Raw genomic sequence first — 23,311 nt, 5'->3', positions numbered from 1 at the left:
AATAAAAATTATTTCTGGTAACTAAATTACCTACACGGGTCCAGATTTTCTATACATATCAGCTGGAATACCCTTGCACCACCTCTGCTAACCTAAAAACATTTGGTCGATTTTACAAGAGTCAGTGTTGCTCTTTTCTTTGGTCAGCAGAGGGCAGCAGGGCTTTCCATAGCTCAAATAGTGTCACCTGAAAACCTATTCTAGAATCTTATAAACACTTCAGTAACTACTATTAGGAGTGGATGAGTGCCAGTTGGCTGAGATTGAACCCAGATAAAACAGAAGTCCTGATGATAAATCACAGGACAAGATGGCAGCATAGCCAACTGACAGGTCTTAAGCTGGGGGGCACAGCACTAAAAAAAACTCTGATCATGTGCAGAATCTTGGTGTTGTCCTGGATAATGGCCTGACACTTAAACATCAGGTGTCAGCCACAATCAAATCCTCATTCTTTCATCTGAGAAACATAGCCAGAATCAAGCACTTTATTCCCTCAGAAGACCTGCCTAAAGTCATAAATGCATTTATATCATCACGACTAGACTACTGCAATGCTCTCTACCTGGGTCTTCCAGCAAAAGAATTGCACCGCTTGCAGCTGGTACAAAATGCAGCTGCCAGACTATTAACTAACCAGCCCCGATCCAGCCACATAACTCCCATTCTCTACGCCCTTCACTGGCTACCTGTAAAATGGCGAATCGTTTCAAGATTGGCTTACCCACTTTCAAGGCCCTACATGACCAGGGCCCAAGGTACCTGCAGCAGCTGCTGATCCCTTACTGTCCTACTCGATTACTACGATCCCAGAATCTCCCTGAATTCATCTGGGGGTCGCGCTTTCAACTTTGCTGCTCAAACTCTGTGGAACTCTCTTCCTCGCACAGTGCGAGATACCCCCACTGCAGAATCCTTTAACAATAGACTAAGACATACTTATTTACTCAAGCATTTCACGGACATCTACTGTTAAGCTTGTTTTGTATTTCGAGCTGTAAAGACAATGGTGAAGCACTTTGAGTCCTATTGGTAGAAAAGCGCTATATAAATATCATTATCACTATTAGTGACTGCAGAGATTCCCATTATTACTACCTAGTCCCTACCAAAGGTGTTCTTATTAAAAATATGTATTTTACAGAACCCATTTATATAATTAGGTCATAAACTGATGCAGTTATGTCGCTTATAGTGGGGCTGCAGTTTTATGTAGTCATTGAGTATATATATATGTATGATTTATTCATTTTTGACAAATGTTTTATTTTTACTATGTCTACAATTACATTATTAGAGAACTTTGTTTATCTCATGTATTCTTTTCGGGCTGGCTACCCTCACACAGCTGCCTGATATAGGTATCTGAAATCTCCATCTCAACATTTGGGTTTACCAGTTCTTAAATGGTCTTGTGATTATGGGCGGGCAAATGAGAATCCACACATGGTGATTAACTTCATTCCACCAAAAGAGATGTTTAATCATTAATTCTATCCCAATCTCCTCCATAGCTATTATAGCCCGTTCCCCTGACTGTTTCTCATATCATGGTTGGTGGTTCAGGCTTTCTGAAGGTTATATAAAAGCATGTATTGAAATCTATGAATAGTTTGTTTTAAGAAAGTGATCTGAAAGCCATTAAATGGTCTGCATTTTACGGTGACCCTAGAGCTGTATTACATTCAGCAAGGCCAATGGATCTGTCTAATCAATAAAATCCTCATTATGAAATCAGTGTGGCAAGTAGAGTGTGGGGGAATAAAATTTAAACCATTGGTATAGTTATATATAAAACTCTCGTACTAGATGCACCCTCCCACTCTACACCAAATTATCTCTATAAATGGAGGAGGCCTTTTGAAGTACTACACACTTCTCAAAACTAAGAACCCAAGAATAACCTGCATAGCTTCAGCCTATAATGAATGAGCACTGCCATAGGTAGTCCTGCTCCTAACTGAACATGTTTAACCTCCAAATTATCAACCTAAACTGAGCAACTTCCAAAAGGACAGGAAAGCCACCAACAGGACATGTTTTTGGCTTGTAAGTGAACATCTGCCATCCAACAATAAATGTTGCCTACACCTAGTTAATAAGAAAAATAAACCGGGGGCTATTTACTAAACACATCTGATGCACTCACCCAGTGATTGGTGGGTCTACATTCTCTTTGGTTTCCTCAATGTCTCCAGAGGAAGGTGGAACTGGAACAGCAGCTTCCATCTAGAAGAAAAAAAAATATTACATGGTAAGCACTACATCATTTCCTGTACCTTTTCCTGCACTGATGAATGCACATCAATATAGCCAAAATATAGGAACATGATGTAATTAATACAAATACTTAAATGCATGTAGTCCCTAAATTAGTTTGCCAAGATAGCCTTAGGCTGAATTATTAAGCAGAATATACATACATACATACACACACACACACACACATTTTCAGACGTGGGTTACTGGGTAGTTAGAGAGTAAACCTTATTTATTTAAAGTTTCTTAGATAGCGCATACATATGCTGCAGCACTTTAAAGAGTATAGTTGAACTTGCACATGAGTCCCTGCCCCAGTGGAGCTTACAATCTATATTCCTTACCACATGTACATGCACACACAGACATTCTATGGTTAATTTTTTTGTTGGAAGCCAATTGACCTACCAGTATATTTTTGGATCGTGGGAGGAAACCGGAATACCCGGAGTAAACCCATGCAAACACGGGGAGAATATACAAACTCCACACAGTTAGGGCCATGGTGGGAATCGAACCCATGACCTCAGCGCTGTGAGGCAGTAATGCTAACCATTACCAATACACCGTCAGTGATGCCCGTACCTTGATTTGTTTATTTAATAGCAATGATATAATATGTTTAACACTACAGAATTATGGCTTCTGTGGATGTAGAGACCATTGCCAAGTCAAACGAAAATCATAAGACCATCAGATCGTGAATCACACTAAAAAGATCCTATTGAGGGCAGGAACTACTTGCAAAAGTGGTGTTGCTAGCAAAATTTAGTTTCCTGTGGGCTCTATAGGCGTGTCCAACCATATTTTCACAAAGTATGTATACTTCCTTTGCCTCAGGAAGGCAGAAATTGGTGAGGAATAATAGGAGGTGAAAGTTTGAAGGCTGCATCCTGACCCCTAACCAGACTCAACATGAAAATAGAGCAATAATACTTTTGGATACTTGATACCCACAGAGAGTGTTGTCCTTCTCATGTACTGGTAAACTGTACAATACACAATCAATGCAGGCCTACGCATTGTTAGTTTCAGGAGAGACCAAGTACACTACATTGTAAGACTGCGAGAAGAAGTTTAGTAAATGCTCTTTCCTGGGCTGTCACTTAATACCTAGTCCAGTGGTTCCCAAACTGTGTGCCGCGGCTCCCTGGGGTGCCTCGGGACACTTACAGGGGTGCCTTGGAATGGTGGTCCAGGACCAATTCAAATTATTTATGCTCAATGTAAAAGGCAAAAACATTGCTGGTGGGCTGTAAATAATAAAATATGTGGACAAACAGAAGCTAATCCTGTCCCTCATCTATAAATAAACCTTTGTAAGACATATAAAACAATGTACTTATTTTTTTTCAAAAGGTCTGAAAAGAAAACTTTTGACCTAGGGGTGCCATGAAATAAATTCTGATGCTCTAGGGTGCCGTGATTTGAAAAAGTTTGGGAACCACTGACCTAGTCCCATTTTGTTACTGTGTTCCAACTGTAAAATACATAATAGAAAAAATTGTAACTTTCTTTCCACAGTGTTAACAAAGCTTCTTAATGGAATGTAAACAAATATAGCACCACCTACAGGCCAAACTTCACTAAATAATTTAATACTTGTTTTATTTTGTTCAAAATAATTTATTGGTGAGACATTAAAATTGTCAAGTTGGTTGCTAACATGCAAACTCAATAAAAATAATATGATTTGAATGAATCAATTTTAGAAATATAAAATCTTAAATGATTTTAAAAAAGGAATGTTTGGTCTTCACGTCACATAGATGATGATGATGGATGTTATCATGATTATGCATTACATAATCCAGTTTGGAAATTCCGTTAATTACAACAAAATAATTACAGATTATAATTATTATTAGCAAAATTTAACCCAATTTAAGCACCTTATGAAAACAAATTCTGGTAATATAAGTTTTAAAACTACATTTTTATAAAATCATCCAATATTTAAGCCTGCAAGCATAATATATACGGATATAGGTTAGTAAGACAAAGTATTTGTACACCAAAAAAGGAAAGGTTTGCAGAAAATCGCAGCTAATATTTCTTTAATAGTATGCATAGGGCCATAAATATTACCAATGGTCAAATATTATATATAGCCCTGGATGAATGTATTCTCGTATCTCTCTTTAAAAAGGTCTGTTAGGGTCCAGATGAATCTTCTATTGTCCCTTTTATATGTTGTATTGATTGTTTGTAATGAAAGACACTGCTGCAAAGTGTATGCTGCAAATTGTTTATTTCTTTTTGTGCATAAATCTACTATGCTACATTTTGTGATTCACACAATGGGAATGCAATTATATTCCGGATGTACTTTATTTCATGCTTCACTAAAGAAAAAAAAAAAAAAAAAGGTCTGTTAGGGGCCAAAACGTCCACCTCTATGATGTTTGCCAAGTAAAAAACTTTTATCTGCATTAATGGCGAGTGCCCTAGTAGTAGTACGTTTATTTATAAGGCGCCGCAAAGTGTCCGCAGCGCCGTACATAGCAAACAAAAAAAAAAAAAATTCTAAGGTAACGTACAGGGTGTGTTGAAAGATACAGTATAAATAGGGGTATAGCTGGTAGAACTAAAATCAGCATCAGTTCAGAAGTAGGTGTCAAAATTGTCAAGGAGACTGAAGATGAAGTAGAGGAAGGGAAGAACAGGACAGGAGCACAGGTGAGGTAATGAGGTAGGGTGAGTACGTGAGGAAGGAGGGCCCTGCTCATAAGAGTTAACATACTAAAAATAGGTGGACGAACGAAATACAATAGGATAAGTAGGAACGGAGGGGAACGGAGGCAGGATAGGAGGATCAAAAGAGGTTAGGAGGAGGGATAGGCTAGTCGAAAAAAGTGGGTTTTGAGGGAGCGCTTGAAGGAGGTAAGGGAATCAGATAGCCTGATGGGTGGCGGGAGGTTGTTCCAGTGCAGGGGGGCAGCGCGAGAGAAATCTTGGACACGGGAGTGGGAGGAGGTGATTAGGTGAGAGGTCAGTCGGCGGTCAGCGATGGAGCGAAGAGGACGGGAGGGAGTGTGGATAGAGATCAGTGAAGAGAGGTAGGGAGCTGTGGAGGAGGAGAGAGCCTTGTAGGTGGTGGTGAGGAGTTTAAAGAGAACTCTGAAAGGAATGGGGAGCCAGTGAAGAGATAAACAGAGGGGGGAGGCGGAGGTAGAGCGGCGGGAGAGGAAGATGAGCCTAGAAGCAGCGTTAAGAATGGATTGGAGAGGTGCGAGGCGGGTGAGAGGTAGCCCAGAGAGAAGGATGTTGCAGTAGTCAAGGCGGGAGATGACAAGAGAGTGAATGAGAATTTTGGTCGCGTCAGTGGAGAGGAATGGTCTGATGCGTGAGATGTTGCGTAGGTGAAAGCGGCAAGACTGTGAGAGAGCACGAATGTGGGGGGTGGAGAGGGAGGAGTAAATGATGACACCGAGGCAGCGCGTTTGGTTGGTGGACGTGATCTCGGTTTCACCAATGCTGATGGAGATAGTGGGAGAAGAGGGGATGTTCGGGGGATGGAAGATTAGAAGTTCAGTTTTAGCCATGTTTAGTTTCAGGAAGCGTTGGGTCATCCAGGCTGAGATGGCCGTGAGGCATTCGGAGACCTTGGACAGGAGTGATGGGGATAAGTCGGGGGAGGAGAGATAGATTAGGGTATCATCAGCATAAAGGTGGTAATGAAAACCATAGGAGCTGATGAGGGTGCCCAGAGAGGTGGTGTAGAGGGAGAAGAGAAGAGGGCCAAGGACTGACCCTTGGGGAACACCGACTGGCTGGGGGGTAGTAGGAGAGGAGGAGCTCGGAGTGGAGACGGAGAAGGAGCGATCGGAGAGGTATGAGGTGAACCAGGAGAAGACCGTGCCAGTGATGCCAAAGGAGCGGAGGGTGTTGAGCAGGAGAGGGTGGTCAACAGTGTCAAAGGCAGCCGACAGATCAAGCTGGATGAGGATAGAGAAGAGGCCTTTGGATTTAGCCGATAGTAGATCGTTAGTGACTTTGGTCAGGGCAGTTTCAGTGGAATGTAAAGGGCGGAACCCGGATTGGAGGGGGTCTAGAATGGAGTTAGCAGTAAGGTGGCTTAGGAGACAATTATAGGTCAGACGTTCTAGGAGTTTGGAGGCAAAAGGGAGGAGGGAGATGGGCCTGTAGTTGGATGGAGAGTTGGGGTCCAGATTTGTTTTTTTGAGAATTGGGGAGACAAGAGCGTGTTTGAAGGAGGAAGGGAAGATCCCAGAGGATAGGGAAAGATTAAAGAGGTGAGCCAGGTGAGAGCAGACTGATAGACTGAGACGACGGATAATATTGGAGGGGATAGGATCGAGCGGGCAGGTGGAGGGAGAAGCGGATTGAAGGATAGAGTGGACTTCAGCAGCAGTGGTGGGGTAAAATGAGGACAGGGGTTGGAAGGAGGGGAGTGGAGATGTGGGAGGGGAGGAGGGAGAGGGTGAGGTCATGGCAGCAGTGATGGCAGTCCTGAGAGAGGAGATTTTGGTTGAAAAGTAGGTAGCAAAATCAGCGGCTACGATGGAGGACGGAAGAGCTGCAGGAGGGGGGGAGAGCAAGGAGTTGAAGGTGGCGAAGAGCCTGCGGGGATTGGATGATTGGGAAAGGATGAGGGACTTAAAGTAGGATTCCTTGGCCAGAGCAAGGGCAGAGCTGAAGGAGGAAAGAATGATTTTGAAATGGAGATAATCCGCAAGGGAGCGTGATTTCTTCCAGAAGCGCTCAGCAGTGCGAGAGCACTTTTTAAGGAATCGGGTGATAGGTGAGTGCCACGGTTGGGGGTTGGAGCATCGAAGGGGGATTGAGGAGGGAGGGCAGGCAGAGTCCAATGCCGAAGATAGGGTGTCATTATAGAGGGAGGCAGCGAGGTTCGGGCAGGACATGAGGGCGATTGGGGCGAGAAGAGGACACAGCGTGTTTGAGAAGGCAGCAAGATCAAGTGTGTTGACGTTATGCCGTGAGACAATGCGCTTGGGAGGGGGGGTGGGAGAGGGGGAAGCAGTGAGGGAGAAGGAGATGAGGTGAGGGTCAGAAAGAGGAAAAGCTGAGTAGTCAGTAAGGGAACAAGAGCGAGAAAAGACGAGATCGAGGGAGTGTCCTTGGATGTGGGTGGGAGAGGTAGTCCACTGAGATAGGCCAAGAGAGGAGCAGAGAGAGAGGAGTTTGGAGGTGCCAGGATCAGCGGGGTTATCCAAGGGGATGTTAAAGTCACCAAGAATGACACATGGCAGGTTGGAGGAGAGGAAGTGTGGAAGCCAGGCGGCGAAGTTGTCAAGAAATTGGGAGATAGGGCCAGGGGGGCGGTAGATTGCAGCGACACGGAGGTGGTAGGGGTAGTATAGACGGATAGAGTGAGACTTAAAGGAGGAGAAAAGGAGATAGGGTTCAGGGTGAATGACACTGTTCTTTCTGACTGAATGACTATGATTGGAGTTTCCCCCCTGGGTCTCTTTAAAACAGGGGTGTCCAAACTTTTTGCGACGAGGGACAGATTTGGTTAGGTGAAAATGTGGGGGCCATTCAGCCTGACATTCTTTGAATCATTAATCACATCAGAATGGTCCCCCACTCACTATGTCCCCCAGCCTGCCCCCATTCACTGTAGGTCCCCCAGCCTGCCCCTCCTTCACTGTATGTCTCCCATTAACTGTATGTTCCCCACTCTGCACCCATTCACTCTGTCCCACAGCCTGCCCCCCTTCTCTTAATATCCATCAGTGCCCCCATTAATTTTATATCCCCAAGCCTGACCCTCCTTCTCTGTATAACTCCCATTCACTATATGTCCCCCAGCCTGCCCCTGCTCCCCCTTCTCTGAATGGCCATCACTGCATGTCCCCCAGCCTGACCCTCCTTCACTGTATGTCCCCCACTCTGCCCCTCCCTTCTCTGTATGTTTCACAGCCCCTTGTGTGAGCCAGAGGAAGGAGAGGCAAAGCAGGCACTGCAAGGACAGGAGATGCTTGGGCTCCCACTGCTGCCCTCCTCCACTCTGCATGTTATGGAAGCAAGCTTCCCCTTTGCTGCCCCCCTCCCCAAACACTGCTGTCACTGTGATTGTGGAGTAGGGTGATATATGATTGCAGCAGCAGGGGTAGGACGCCAAACACATCTGACTGTGGCGGCCGGCATCTCCTCACTGCAGCAGACAGCAAGGTAAAGGAGCGCTTGCCGTGGCCCCACCTTTAGTGTCCTGTGCTTCCCACATCTGATGCTCTGCCCGCTTCCAGCTGGAGGCCACTTGAAATGACAGTAAGGGCCGCAATTGGCCCCCGGGCCTGACTTTAGGCATGCCTGCTTTAAAAGGAGCACCCAGACTAATGGATGCAAGTGTGGATTCTACATTTATTTATTAACAGTTTCTTATATAGCGCAGCTTATTCCGTTGCGCTTTACAAAGGGCTTACAATCTATAGGGAAATAGGCATTGATACATAAGTATAGATACCGTACTCTTTATTGCATCGATTCCACCAGAATGCAAGGTTCTGTGACTGGTTCTGGAATTTGATAAGCTTGCCTGAAGAGATGAGTTTTCAGGGAACGCTTGTAGGTTTGGAGACTGGAGGAGAAACATTACCAACTGATCAATAAGATTATGGGTGAAATTTACTAAGATGTTAAATACACTTCACAGGTCATATTGCTATGGGCAACCAATCACATCCTGTCTACTATGTTCTAGAGGGTGGTAAATAAGTGTATTTCACTTCTTAGTAAATTTCACCCTATATGCTTGCGGTTGGCAAGGCTAGTCCTCCTGGCTGGTGCTTGGAAGAACCACGAGGTCTCCTAGCTGTGCTGGTTTGTGGTATTTGAAATGTTAGTACCAAAACTGATGTATCTATATCACACTACTCAAAATGCAATACCTTGTAAACTCCATGCAAATAGTGAGGTTTTTTCTTTTGTTGCACGTGGCTAACAATTCTGGACAGCATTGTTATTACAATAAAATAAAGAACTAATGCTGCTTTCAGACCGCAAAACCTGCTTTAGACCAGGTATTTAAAACGTTATTTAAAACGGGTCAGAGGAAGTTTACCCCCTTTCACACCGCATCTAAATACCTGGTCTAAAGCAGGTTTGCGGTGTGAAAGCGATACAAAAAACGGCTTCTGCTCCCCTGTGCACCGTGGCCGGTCCTGGCCAGTGTTCCCTCTAAGCTGTGCGCATGTGCGCGCGCACACAACCCGCCGAGCATGCGCACAGACATTACAACAGAGCGCACAAAGCAGCAGTGGTTCCTTTTAGTAGTTGTGGATTCAATTAATGTGTGTTTCACCCATTAACTACATTGTGTGCTGTGTTTTGTATGTTTAAATGTTTAATATCATTTTAATGTAAATTTGACATAAATGCTGAATGTCGTTTTCCAGTTATATATATGTGACGCACACAAATTTTTATTTCCTTCCAAAGTTGCACAGCCAATATCATTTGCCGCACACAGCCTTCGTAAAATTAGAGGGAACATTGGTCCTGGCTCCAGGGGGTCCTCCCACAAAGCTGAATAATTTATTGGAGGGCGGGCGGGGGGGACAGGACTCGTTCGCCATCCTGCACTGGCCAACGGAGGAGAGGAGTGTACTAGAGGCAGAAGGAGTGACTCCCAGCGAGTGCGCGGCGGCTGGGAGCAGCAGTGACAGCGGGACTCCGGTCCAGACATCCTGACCACGCCACTACCCAGCCCCCAGCCCCCCCCCCCCCCAATAAATTAATCCGTTTTGCGGGATGACCCCCGGGCAGCGTCTCCCCCCCCTCCCCCAATAAATTAATCCATTTTGCGGGCAGCGTCTCTCTCCCCTCGCCCCCCCCCCCCCAAATAATTTCATTAGCTTTGCAGGAGGACCCGCGGGCAGCGTCTCTCTCCCCCCCCCCCCCCTTGAATTTGAGCCTGGGAGCAGGACAGGAGCCGCAGGACAGGCAGCGTCCTTGTCCGGCGATACATACAGCCAGACACTGGAGGTATGCACACGACGGGGTGGGGGTGCCCTCCTGCTTAACAGCACGGTATGGACACGGGGGGGGATGGGGGAGAGGCGCTGCCCGGGGGTCCTCCAGCCCCGCAGCACGGATCCTACCTGGGCAGCGCAGCGGGTCCCTACAGTGTATGTTAAATCAGTGGCGGGGTCCCTGCAGCGTATGGGAACTAGTAGCTGCAGGGACCCCGCCACTAATATAACATACACTGTAGGGACCCCTTGCCCCCAGCGCGATTTTCCACTCCCTGCGCTGCCCAGGGGGGGAGGAGGGGGGGAGGAATCCCGTTTCAGATCCGTTTTGACACAAAAAAAAAAAAAAAAAACACGGGTCTGAAACGGGTAGGACCCTGCTTTTTTACCGTTTCCAAAAACCGGTTTCAAAACGGTTAAAAAAAAAACGTTTTTTTAGTGCGGTCTGAAAGGGGCATAATTCTCAAACTTAACATTTTTCTAGGTACTTGTGTATTATAGCGGCGCCCCCGATGTGCATCGCGAGATGTTTTCATCACATGGCATGTGACGCGATTTCCCCCTATGCGATGAAAGATCGTATAAGCACCATAAAGGGTGCTTTTAAGCACCCTAATGGGTGCTTACAATGTGAAATGCACCCCCACGCCACCCCCCCACTATAAACGTGAATCCGAAGCGTGGTGAGCGCAGCGAGCCCGCGAGGGGCGGCGGTACGCGTCCTCCGACCTTTTCATACCCCCACTATCCACGTCGGCGTGGAGTTGAGAATAGAAAGTGTGGCGAGCGCAGCGAGCCACTGAGCCCGAAGCGTGGCGAGCGCAGCGTGCCCCGCGAGGGGACGCGGATACCTTCACAGGTATCGGAATCCCCTCGCGGGCTTCACAGGTATCCGCATCCGCTTGCCACGCTTCGGGCTTGGTAGCTTGCCACACTTTCTATTCTCAACTCCACGCCGACGTGGATAGTGGGGGTATGAAAAGGTCGGAGGACGCGTACCGCTGCGCTCGCCACGCTTCGGGTTCACGTTTATAGTGGGGGGGGGTGGCGGTGTGGGGGTGCATTTCACATTGTAAGCACCCATTAGGGTGCTTATACAATGTTTCATCGCATCGCATTGTATGCCATGTACAATGTCATACAATTTTAAAATTGTATGACATTGTACAGTATCGCGCGATATCGCATCGATGGCCGCCGCCAAAATACACAAGTACCTTTTTCTATATACTGTAAATCTGCCCCGCCATATTTGCAAAGTATACATTGCTGCCTTTTTATTTGCTCCTAACAATGAAACAGACTGTGCCAAATCAAAGTCAGGTGTTTCTTCTACACAATCATATTTCTGCCTTTCTGTATCATGTTTACATTTCACAAACATGGAAGGAACAATAAAACATAAAAAAAATTGCAGGATTAGATGGGTTATCAGTTATCGGCAAACTGTGGTTGTAATGTGTAGCTGTGCACATCCCCATGTAGTGAGGAAAGAACTCCAGTGCTTGTGGCCACAAGGTGCAGAATGGGGATGCCACGGGTGGTAACTGAAAACAACAATGCCCTTACAATATGGAGCTTGTTTAGCCCTAGAGGCAAAGAGGCTGATTGTGAGTTGCACCCAATTCCAAAAGTGGATGCATTTCCATACACAGGTAACTTGATGTGTGGGGCCAGTTGTCTATGTCCATAAAAAGGGAGTTTTTGGATGTCAATTGGATTGTTACTTTTGCAAGCACGTGCAAGATGTCCCTTTCATTTGAGTGTTTTACAGATGTGTAGCCAGAGTCCCATGCTAAAGGGACATCTGTTTCTGGAGGATCTTTCGCACTCAACATGGGGTTAATGAAAGTGCCAATACCCAGAGCTGTAATATGGCTTAGGGAGACCCAAGGCACTTACAAGTGTGACTATAGATACAGATAGGGGTAGATGCTCAAATTAGTTCAGTAATACTATTCGGGTGCATGCAAGGGAGGGGTTAATACTGAGTAAGTAACAAGACATTGGTTCCCCCAGCTCACTGAGTAGTATTAGTAACCAATCTTGAACACTACATGATAATAGAATTCAGAGATAACATATAGGTCTATAGGACTATAGGTCTAAAAGGAATTTGTTGGTGAGGCAGGGTCACACGAGTGTGCTTAACGGAGAGAGCTTGGTTCCGGTTCCTGAGTGTGGATGCCCTCTTTGTGTGCAAGGATGCTGGACAGAACCAGACTGAGGGTGTTTGGTTGAATGTTCATAGGGTGAAGTGGTCTTTTTCATAGGATATTGCAATTTAGAAGAAGGAAATATGCTGATGTGTACAAATGAAGAGTCACTGTAGAAGATGTATCACAATACAGCCAGCCAAGGTTGCCATGAACAGCCGTGTGGCGAGGTGCAAAATAATCACGACAAAGGTAGGTATATATTTTATTTTAGCACTCACCATCTTTGAAAACCCTTGCAGTACCTGTTCCCTGCCTGGGGTGTCGCTGTCTGCTGTAGTGTCTCTAGCACCGGTCTGGTTTGCATATCAGTGCGGATCTACAGACCACACTGTGCTAGAAGCACTACAGCAGACAGCGACACCACAGGCAGGGAAGAGAAACTGCATGGGTTTTTAAAGATGGCGGGTACTAGAATGAACACTAAATACACATCTTATAAATGAAATGCAGTGTCACCATTGTGTAGGCACTTTTTTCAGGCAGGTTTTATGCGAAGTATGATTACGATTGAGCTGCAGGAAGCTGTGGGCAGTACTCTTTGGGGAGGGATCCCATGCACTGCTCTTGGCAAGCTGGCAGTGAGATGCATACTTTACTTAATACCAACTGATTGTTTCATCAGGGGGACAGTGGGCAGGGCTCAGCAGGAAGATCTACCCTGCATTGCCCTCAGCGAGTGGGCAGCGACACAATTACACAACTCAATAGTGACCAATCAGAACATTGTGGCAGGTGTACTGTAATAGACTTATTTGTAGATAAGTGGTAATTTTTACTTCTTTGGACTAACATCTATAAATGTAGGTAAAAGCTATATAAATTATATTTTTAACTTGCTAGTTTTCACCAACTTACACCCAAGTGGAGCTGGGTAATGCAGTTCCTTTTAAATAAATAAGTACTTCTACTTTAGTTCCTATGAAGGCATTCAGGACTCTCCCCTCACACACACACACAGAACAAACAAACGTACTTTCCTTCCACTTTCTCCAGTAGACTCTTCTGGTTCTGTTCCTGCTTCTCACTGACAAGATGCTGGTTCTGTTCCTGCTTCTCACTGACAAGATGTGCAAACACACACTTTGGTGGAGGAACAGATCTTGATCAACCTGTCAGTCTATCCACCATTCCTTGACAATGACCAAAGTAGAAACAGGAAAAACCCCTACCCTCTTAAGTCAGGGCCGGAGCTACCATTAGGCAGCTTTAGGCAGCTGCCTAGGGCACTGGCCGCTAGAGGGCGCCTCTTCATCTGCCCAACATTTAAATGAAGTATATTGGTGGCAGTGGCCTATTTTCTCTGAGTCCCAGCATCAGTATTTAACAAATTTATGCTGTATCTGGACTTCCATGGAGGCGCTGGTCCCCCGCTGCTGCCGCCCACCCCTCACCAGCAGTGCTATCCAGTCAGCGGCAGCAGCGGGGACCAGCTTCTCCCCACCATCGGCAGAAGCGGGGACCAGTGCATGAACGGCGGCACTAACTAATCAGCGGCAGTAGCGCTAACTACCATAATCAGTGGCAGAAGCGGGGACCAGCGTCTCCCCACCAGCAGGAGCAGTGCTAGCAGAAGAAACCAGCGTCTCCCCACCAGCTAGCAGAAGGAACCAACGCCTTCTCACCAGCGGCAACGGTGACTTGACCGGCGGCACCATTTACCTGAAGGTGACAGCACATCATCTGCGAGGGGGCGCACTAGCCATAAATATTGCCTAGGGTGTCATAAAACCTTGCACCGGCCCGGTCTTAAGTATGTGTTTAAGAGAGGTGTTTATTTAGCTTTGTTGTCAGCCCTGCACTGACTTTCTAGGAGACCAATCAAATTTGTGCATCTCTGAAATTCCAACACCAGACATCATCACCCAAAATACATGGCTCCAAAGTGGCCTACTGTACAGTTTTAGGACATTGATAAGTTTTCTACATTTGTTAGAGTTTATTTTTCAAATATTTTTTAGTAGAGCCTTATACAGTCTGGCATAGTCACATTGTTTGAAAGTGAAAAAACCTTCCTATGGGGAAAATAAATAAATGTAATCAGACATAAAGAACGGCTGGTAGTAATGCTAATAAATTCAATAACATGATACTAAAATCTTGGAGCATATTTTACTATGTTTATCTATGAATAACAGTTACCAGTGCAATTCTACCAGTCATTCATAACATTACAATCTTTGGTACTTGTGTAGTTTCCCGGCGCCCGATATATCGATGCAATTTTTGACCTGTTTATAACCCCACTATCCACTACGCATGGAGTTGATTTTATATAGTGTGGCGAGTGCAGTAATCCGCTACACTCGCCACGCTATATAAAATCAACTCCATGCGTAGTGGATAGTGGGGTTATAAACAGGTCAAAAATCACATCATTATATCGGCCGATATCGCATCCGATATATCGGGCGCCGTGAAACTACACAAGTACCTAATCTTTAGTAACAGTGCTTAAAAGTATTGAGCAAAAAAAATAAAAACACACTGTTCCCTGGACCAAACTTGTTATAAATATTCTGATCCTTAAAATCAGGGTTGCATACACTATTTTCATGTGGGGTTTATCTTCTGCTAGTATTGGATAAAGATTATTTGGAACTGAACATGTTTGTATTTAATAATTGCAAACTGGATACCGATACTCCAGGAGAAATTAAAAATATTTCAGTCTGCAATAGGGCACTGTCTCATGGTCAAATTTATTCCCTAACGTCATTGAGAAATACCTTACATTCTATATTGTCTTCAGATCACTGTCTATAATTTTGTATTGTGGTCCATGTAAACCCAAGTGCCCATGTTTTCTATGTGAAATGTACCCGTGATGAGATGTTTATTGAACCTGTTATGCAATGTCAAAATTTAAGTGCTTCAATAAAAATTATATTTAAAAAAAAAGTGAACTGAATTATTTGACGATAATAAACCTATAAATAATGTATGTAACCCCCCCCCCCAAAAAAAAGGTCCATGCAGAGAGTCTTATATAGTACACATGATATCAAGAATTTGCATAACACAATCATAGCTATGCCATGGGCAAGCAACCCTTGGTATTAGTGCCATCTCCTTCGTAAACAGTGGATATATCTTTGGTGCACTATATCCTGTACAAACCAAAGAACCCAAGTGGAATTTGCATGCAGAGACAACTGAGCCTCTCGAGAGCGAACGTTGCCATAGATATTTCTCAAGAATATCCTATATGATAAAGGGCATGATTTGCTTCTGTTTCAACACATATTTTATGATTGGCAGCCACCCGCACTGGTTATGTCCATAAATAATTTGAATTGGTCCAGGACAACCAACCCGTGGCACCCCTGCAAGTGTCCTGAGGCACCCCAGGGAACCTCGGCACACAGTTTGGGCCTTACCTGAGTAAAGAGGCCCATACACCAGCGGGGTTGCTCCACCAATCCCCCAACATCGCCATTCCGCTGTCCAGATGAGTCGATCAGTGGCCAGCAATGACTGGCAATCCGCCAGGCGATCGGGTACAGTAAGCATGCTAACAGGTCCCAATTATGTGTTCTGAGGTAGGATTTTTACATGATTAATATCCCCGATCCCCCAGCATGACAGTCAGGGGATCACTCCAATATGCCACCAGTGTATAGGCACCTTAAGCTTCACAGCAAAGGGGACAGGATAAGTGGGGACAGTATAAAAAATATGCAGCAGCCTATTGCTTAATTTTATTGAAAGTCATTTATTGTTTTATTTATACAATTACACTACCTTGACAATGTGGAAACATTAGTACTCATGTAACTCAGGGGTGTCCAAACTTTTTTGCGACGAGGGCCAGATTTGGCGAAGTGTAAATGTGTGGGGGCCGACCATTCAGCCCAACATTCTTTGAATCATTAATCACAGCAGAATGGTCCCCCAGCCTGCCCCTTCTTCACTGTATGTCCCCCACCCTGCACCCCTTCTCTTAATGTCCATCAGTGCCTCCATTCATTGTATGTCCCCAAGCCTGACCCTCCTTCACTGTATGACTCCCATTCACAATGTACCCCACTCTGCCCCCATTCACTGTATGTCCCCCAGCCTGCCCCTTCTCTGTATGTTTCCCAGCCCCTTGTGTGAGCCAGAGGAAGGAGACACAAAGCAGGCACTGCAAGGACAGGAGATTCTTGGGCTCCCACTGCTGCCCTCCTCCGCTCTGCATGATACTGAAGCACGCTTCCCCCTTGCTGCACCCCCTCCCCAAACACTGCTGCCACTGTGATTGTGGAGTAGGGTGATATAAGATTCAGCAGCAGGGGTAGGATGCCAAACACATCTGACTGCTGCAGTGAGGAGGTGCCGGCCGCCACAGACAACGAGGTAAATGCGCAGTCACCGGGGCCCAGGGGCGGATCCAGGAGAAAATGACAGGAGGGGGCACCATGATAGGGGAGGGAATTGGAGGAGGGTGTTAGTGGTGCCAGTGTGCCCGTTCAGAGAGCAGAGAGGGAGAGGAGGAGGAGAGCAGAGAGAGCAAGGGTATGGGATTATAAATAGGCCCTGGCATTTAAAATACACAGGCCCACCTTGGCGTCAAAAGCGTAAGATGTAGTTGTGCGTGCGCGCTCTGGAAAAGAGGGCATGGCCATTGAAAAGGGGGCATGTCCTTGAGTGAAATGTACCACACCATATACCACATTACACTTTCTCCTTACACATGACGTCAAACGGAATGAGCTAAAATTCAGATATTGCCACACGGATTGAGCTAAAATTCACATAATGCTACACGGATTGAGCTAAAATTCCCGTAATGCCACACGGATTAAGCTAAAATTCACAACAAACACCAGAAACAGCGTAATTTACACCATAATGCTCATTACACATTAAGCCACACACCATAATGTCCATTACGTATTATGCCAAACACCGTAATGCAGATTTCAAATTATGCTACATAAGTGCTGCTTACCTACATGCTGTTGCCAGGGGTTTCATGCTCATTGCCATGGGGGTTTACTTGCTTGTTGCCATGTGGGAGCCGCTGGGACAGAAATTCGCCAGCAGAGAGTACCACTGCGGGCAGTACTTGGGAGTGGAAGGGAGGCCTCCGACTGTGGTGGGCGGGAGCTGCATGAGGATGACCTGTAGGGACACGCAGCTCCCGGCCGTCACTTACACACACTGACATGAGACTGCTGCAGAAGGCTCCCGGTTGTTGCGTACACACACTGACATGAGCTGGTGCTGCCGCGGTAAGCTGGTGGAGGCCTTCCACAGCAGCACCAGCTCATGTCAGTGTGTCTGAGCAGCGTCCGGGAGCCTTCCGCAGCAGGCTCATGTGTATAAGCAAAGGCCGGGAGCAGCATGTCCCTACGGCAGGGGTAGCCGGACTTTTGTAATCCAGGATCTACTTTTTGTACATTTACTTACCGGTGATCTGCCGGCATTTCCCCATGTGCAAACAATATTCCCCTCCCAGTGCAATACGCCCCTTACACATTATGCCACACATAATAATCAAAAATTCACACCAAGACACAGGTTTTGAGCCAAAAGACACACCAGGACACAGGTTTTGAGCCAAAAGACACACCAGGACACAGGTTTTGAGCCAAAATTCACATTAAAGACACATGGTTTGAGCCAAAATTCCCATTAAAAATACAGGGTTTGAGCCAAAATTTACATTAAGACACATGGACATATTAAAAATCAAAACATATTACAGTACAGTATATACAATATTTTTAATATGCTATTATACAGCGGGAGGGGGTCTTTTTACAAGTTTAACCCAGTTGCCTGTAATGGAGATTTGTGTCCCCCATTAAAATAAAACAAAAAACAAAAGGAGAGGGTTGCACCAGGGGAAGGTAACATAAAGTTAGGGAGAGGGTGATAGGCTGGGACTGACATAGAGAGAATGAGGCAGTGTATGATAGCAGCGAGTGGTAGTGACCAGAGAAAGGGGACATGGAGAGGCAGTGAGTTATATCAGGCAGAAGGTGAAAGGGAGAGGAAATTTGTCCTAACCAGGACTTTAGACAGGTTTATATACAGAGTGACATTTAACTGGATAAAGGAGGGGGCAATTAAACTGAATAGAAAAGGAGGCATTAAATATGGCAAATGGAGGTGGGAGACTACAAATACAGCATGAGGGTACACTGTGATTGGACTGGCTGGGGGGTTCTAGCAGGGAAACCATTAGATGGGGCAGTGGACCAGTTAAGGAGGGAAGGGGGGGGGGGGGACTGAGCTGCCTGGGTGGGAGACACTTTGATAGGTGGTCAATTAAATATTGTGGGACACTGGGGTGGATGGGAAGATGGGGCAGTAATATAGGGGCAGGTAGGTTGAACACTAAGGTGGAGAAGGGCTGATTTGAAAGAGGGGTAGCATTGACTGGACTGGCTGGGGGGTTCTAAGTGTGGGGCTGAAAGATGGGTGCAGTGGGCTGGTTGGATGGGAGAAACTGGATGGAGGGGACAGTGGGCTGGAGAAAAGGCAGACAGTGGGAAAGAAGCAATGACCTGGGGATGGTGCTGGTCTTCCAGTCCAGGCATACCTGGTCAGTAGCTGCAGCACTGTGCTCTTATTCATCAGTGTTTGAGCAGCCCCTTGCAGGTAGTCTCCGTCAGTCTGAGAGGTGAGCAGAGGAGACAGGCTTCTCTGCAGCCGGGGCTTCTGACAACAGACTGTTACAGCACTGTACTGTAACGCTGTCTGCAGCTGCAAACCGGTCACCGCTCCTCATAATCCTTACTGCTGTGCCGTTGCTCTCAACCATGCGCCTTCAGGCAGCTGCTGCCAGTGCACCCCAACCACCAGCCTCCCATAACTCCTCACTAGCGGTGCGTGGTGACGTCACCCGCGCACCAGCCGTGATGCATACCTGGGAACGCTGCAGCCACTGCTAGCTGCTAAAAGTAATTAACATCTATAGGTTTAAAAAAATAATAATTTAAAGTCGGAAATGACAGGAGGGGCACCCCCTAAATCCGCCAGTGCCGGGGTCCCACCTTTAGTGTCCTGTGCTTCCCACATCTGATGCTCTGCCCGCTACCAGCTGGAGGCTGTGGGCCACTTGAAATTACAGCATGGGACGGAATTGGCCCCCGGGCCTGACTTTGAGCATGCCTGATGTAACGGATTTGAACTGTAAATACTAGAGTGCCATGGTATGTTTGTTTCTGATGAAAGCAGAGATAGCACTGCCTTGATACATATGTGCATGCAGGGTATTCCTTCTGCAATTCAAAGATGTCATGCAGGTATTTTACTGCAATAATTATTACTGCCTACTATCATTACCACTGAACACCGAGGGGTATAATTAATGTAGTGTTCTTAGGTTTAAAAAGCACACAAATGTAACTTTAAACGGTTTCAAAATTAGACATATTAAAAGAAAGCGGCAAGACATTTCTGTCTCACTTTTCATCAATTTAGGAAATAAAACACTTTAATGGTAGTCTCCTGCTGCAGAACACCACTCTTCTTTGTTATCACACATTTGGCACACTGCACACAGAAACGTTGCAATGATTTTCTTGCATACCTGTGACTTTAGAATTTTAACATCTAAATCAAACATTGAATCAGAGAACAAACATAGGGGCAGATGTATTAAGCTTTGCAAAGAGATAAACTTGAGATAAAGTAGAGATAAATTGGAAAGAGATAACGCACCAGCCAATCAACTTCCAACTGTCATATTTCAAACACAGCTGATTGGCTGGTGCGTTATCTCCTTCCAATTTATCTCCACTTTATCTCAAGTTTATCTCTTCGCCAGGCTTAATACATCTGCCCCATAAATAGAGATTCAGTAGAATCTGTCACCCCGACCACTACTCTTACTCCCGGCAGTGCATCTTCTTGGAGATGTAGCCAGAAAGATGACACTGGTATAGCAAATATTATGTGCAAGGGTCTTTACTGTTTTCTGTCCATGTATAATTTTTCAAACAGTTCTGGCAGAAAGAAAGGAGATGCCCATTGACCAAGTACGGGAGGGGGGGTTGTTGCCTTGGATTGGATTGGCGGTAGTACTTTTTGTTCTAGTCCGCATCTAGTTCAAATATGTGATTTGAACTAGATGCGAACTAGTACAAAATGCACATAGCACATATTGCGCCGGTTATTGGCACCTTGGGAGCTGGGTCTAGAGGTGCAAAAATTCATAAAAAAAGGACAGACAGGACATAAAATAAAGGCGGCACTGGGTCTGAAAAGCTATTGAATCATGTTGCAATAGATTATCAGCATTCTTTTTGCTAAAAGTTTTTTATTGTTAACATTTTCAAAAACATATTTAAGTAAATTGTGCCTGTGATCCTAAAGGTGTGTACACTCGGCAGATCCTGCCGTGAGATGCGAGTCCCAATGCAATCAGATCTGCACTATATAGTCTTGCCTACCCTCTCTATCTGGCTGCCGATTTGCGCTCACACGGGAGCACGAATCGGCAGCGCATCAAACACGCAAGCCCTAAAAAAGCATGCGATATGGCTTCCGATTTTCCCTATATTGGGAACATCGGAAGCCAAATCTTACCATGTGTACACACTATTATGGTGCCCACAAATGGTGAGATGTGTGCTAGGTGCAATTTGAGCTATATAATAGGATTTGAACTACACCAGATTTTTACAACACTACAATAGTCAATTACCGTGTACATGCAATCTAGTTTAAAAATACTTGACTTCACATACTTTTTTTGCCTTGCGATATGGACTACACAGGAACGGGCATTACGTGGCAAAATAAAAAAACGGTGCGATATGAACTAGACGCCATGCGACAAAAAGTTAAATGTGCACGCTTTATCGCACGTGTGTGGACACCTTTAGGTTCAGTTATGTGGTGGTGTACAGAATTGTCCTTCCGACTGTACATGTTTTAAGAGTGAAAGCCACTATCACTGGTTTTGTGACTCTGTTTCACCATAAATTATTTGATCCTGGACCATTAACACAGGTGGACCCTTTCAAGAGAAAGCAGCATCTCTTTGTTAGTTTAGGAACCACTGTTCTAACCACATCCAATATATCTTCACCTGTGGGACAGTGTGACCTATGACTACAATAGTTGAGTCATTCTTAAGAATGGTATTATGCATCGTACCCATTAAACCCCTTTTTGAAGCAAGTTACATCAATAGTCAAACTAAAATAAGACCATTGCCCAGTGAAGAGCCCATTCTAAGGACAACTACCAATCACACTCTTCTCTTACATACACTACACTCCCTAGGTCTTAATGATACAGCCCTTTCCTGTTTCACATCTTACCTATCTGAACGCTCTTTTAGTGTTCGCTTCTCTGACTCTACTTACTCTTCACTGCCTCTGTCAGTCGGAGTTCCGCAAGGCTCAGTCTTAGGTCCTCTGCTTTTCTCAATCTATACTTCCTCTCTTGGCAAACTAATTAGCTCTTTCGTATTTCAGTATCACTTATATGCGGATGATATTCAAATCTATCTATCAACCCCAGAGTTGTCACCAGTGGTTTTGGGCCGAGTCTCTGAATGTCTATCTGCCATCTCATCTTGGATGTCTTCTCGCCAACTCAAACTTAATATTTCCAAAACGGAATTACTTATATTCCCGCCAACTAAGAACAGTTACCATCCTGACATCTCCATCACTGTTGACAACTCGACAATCCACCCTACCCCACAAGCTCATTGCTTATGCATCCTCGACTCTGAACTGTCCTTTCTTCCCCACATTTAATCTGTCTCCAAATCATGTTACATGCATCTAAAAAACATATCCAAAATACGACTCTATCTCACACAAGACACTACCAAATCTCTTATCCATGCACTCATTATATCCCACATTTATTATTGCAATAGTCTCCTAACTGGTCTTCCCAAGAACAGACTCTCGCCACTGCAATACATTTTAAATGCTGCTGGTAGGCTGATCTTCCTTGCAAGACTCATCATCTGCTGATCCGCTCTGCCAGTCCTTCCATTGGTTACCTGTATCTTACCGTATTCAATATAAAAAACACTTCTAGTAGCATATAAAGCTATTAACCATACTGCACCAGCATATATCTCTCTACTTATCACAAAATACCTCCATTCTCGACCACTCCACTCTGAACATGATCTGCGTCTCACTTCTGCACGGATCACTAGCTACCATTCACTATTACAGGACTTTCATTGGGCTGCTCCCATTCTATGGAATGCCCTTCCACGCACAATAAGACTCTCCACTAGCCTCCAAACATTCAATTGTTCCCTGAAAACTCACCTCTTCAGGCAAGCCTATCATATTTAAGTTCTACACGCATAACCCTCTGAGGCACTTATGTATTATATAACTTCCCTTCTGGACTTGTAACTTGGTGTGACTGCTATGCTATTACTGATGCCTGTCCTTGTGTTTCCCTCCTATATCCCTATAGATTGTAAGCTTGCAGCAGGGCTCTCCTACCTCCAAGTCTGTCTGTCGTTACCAGGTTTGTTTTATCACTGTCTACCATTGTAAAGCACAACAGAATCTGCTGCGCTATATAAGAAACTGTAGATAAATCACACTTTTCGCCTGCCAGATTTATTATTCAAATCAAACATTCTCTTACCTTACCTCCCGCAACTTCAGCAAACAATTGCTACAGTTTTTCTTTTCTATAATAAGACACAAACAGAAAAGTCAACACTGTGCTTTAAATACTACAGATATTACATAATTCACGTGCTACACGTTATCTACCATTCTGAAACCTACTATAAGTTTACAAATGAATAAGTTAAAACTAGTTAATGGTTAAAAGTTTAGGTACTTATGTAGTATCTGGGCTGCCGATTTTTTGATTGTATGCCTTAAGTTAAGGCATACAATCAGATGCGATGCGATGCGATGCGATATCGCATCGCATCCGATATCG

The 23,311-nt window shown here is 45.1% G+C and overlaps 1 protein-coding gene across 16 annotated transcripts in view; it reads right to left on the bottom strand.

Moving 5' to 3' along the window:
• Positions 1-23,311, bottom strand: part of HMG20A (high mobility group 20A) — a 49,188-nt gene that overhangs the window by 23,740 nt on the left and 2,137 nt on the right. For 6 of the 16 annotated variants that reach the window (XM_083183614.1, XM_083183602.1, XM_083183601.1 and 3 more), the window contains 2 exons: positions 23,006-23,051; positions 2,150-2,229 (listed from right to left, as the gene is read on the bottom strand). In XM_083183614.1, coding sequence (XP_083039740.1) covers positions 2,150-2,229 — 80 coding nt within the window. In that variant the 5' untranslated portion in view covers positions 23,006-23,051. Of the gene's footprint in view, positions 1-2,149; positions 2,230-8,710; positions 8,825-23,005; positions 23,052-23,311 lie in introns of all 16 variants that reach the window. The other 10 variants (XM_083183609.1, XM_083183603.1, XM_083183612.1 and 7 more) reach the window with 5 other exon arrangements.

Source organism: Crinia signifera, chromosome 4 (genome assembly GCF_055691185.1).
Source record: "Crinia signifera chromosome 4, ASM5569118v1, whole genome shotgun sequence".
NCBI lineage: Eukaryota > Metazoa > Chordata > Amphibia > Anura > Myobatrachidae > Crinia > Crinia signifera.
This window is presented reverse-complemented; position numbering and strand designations above follow the sequence as displayed.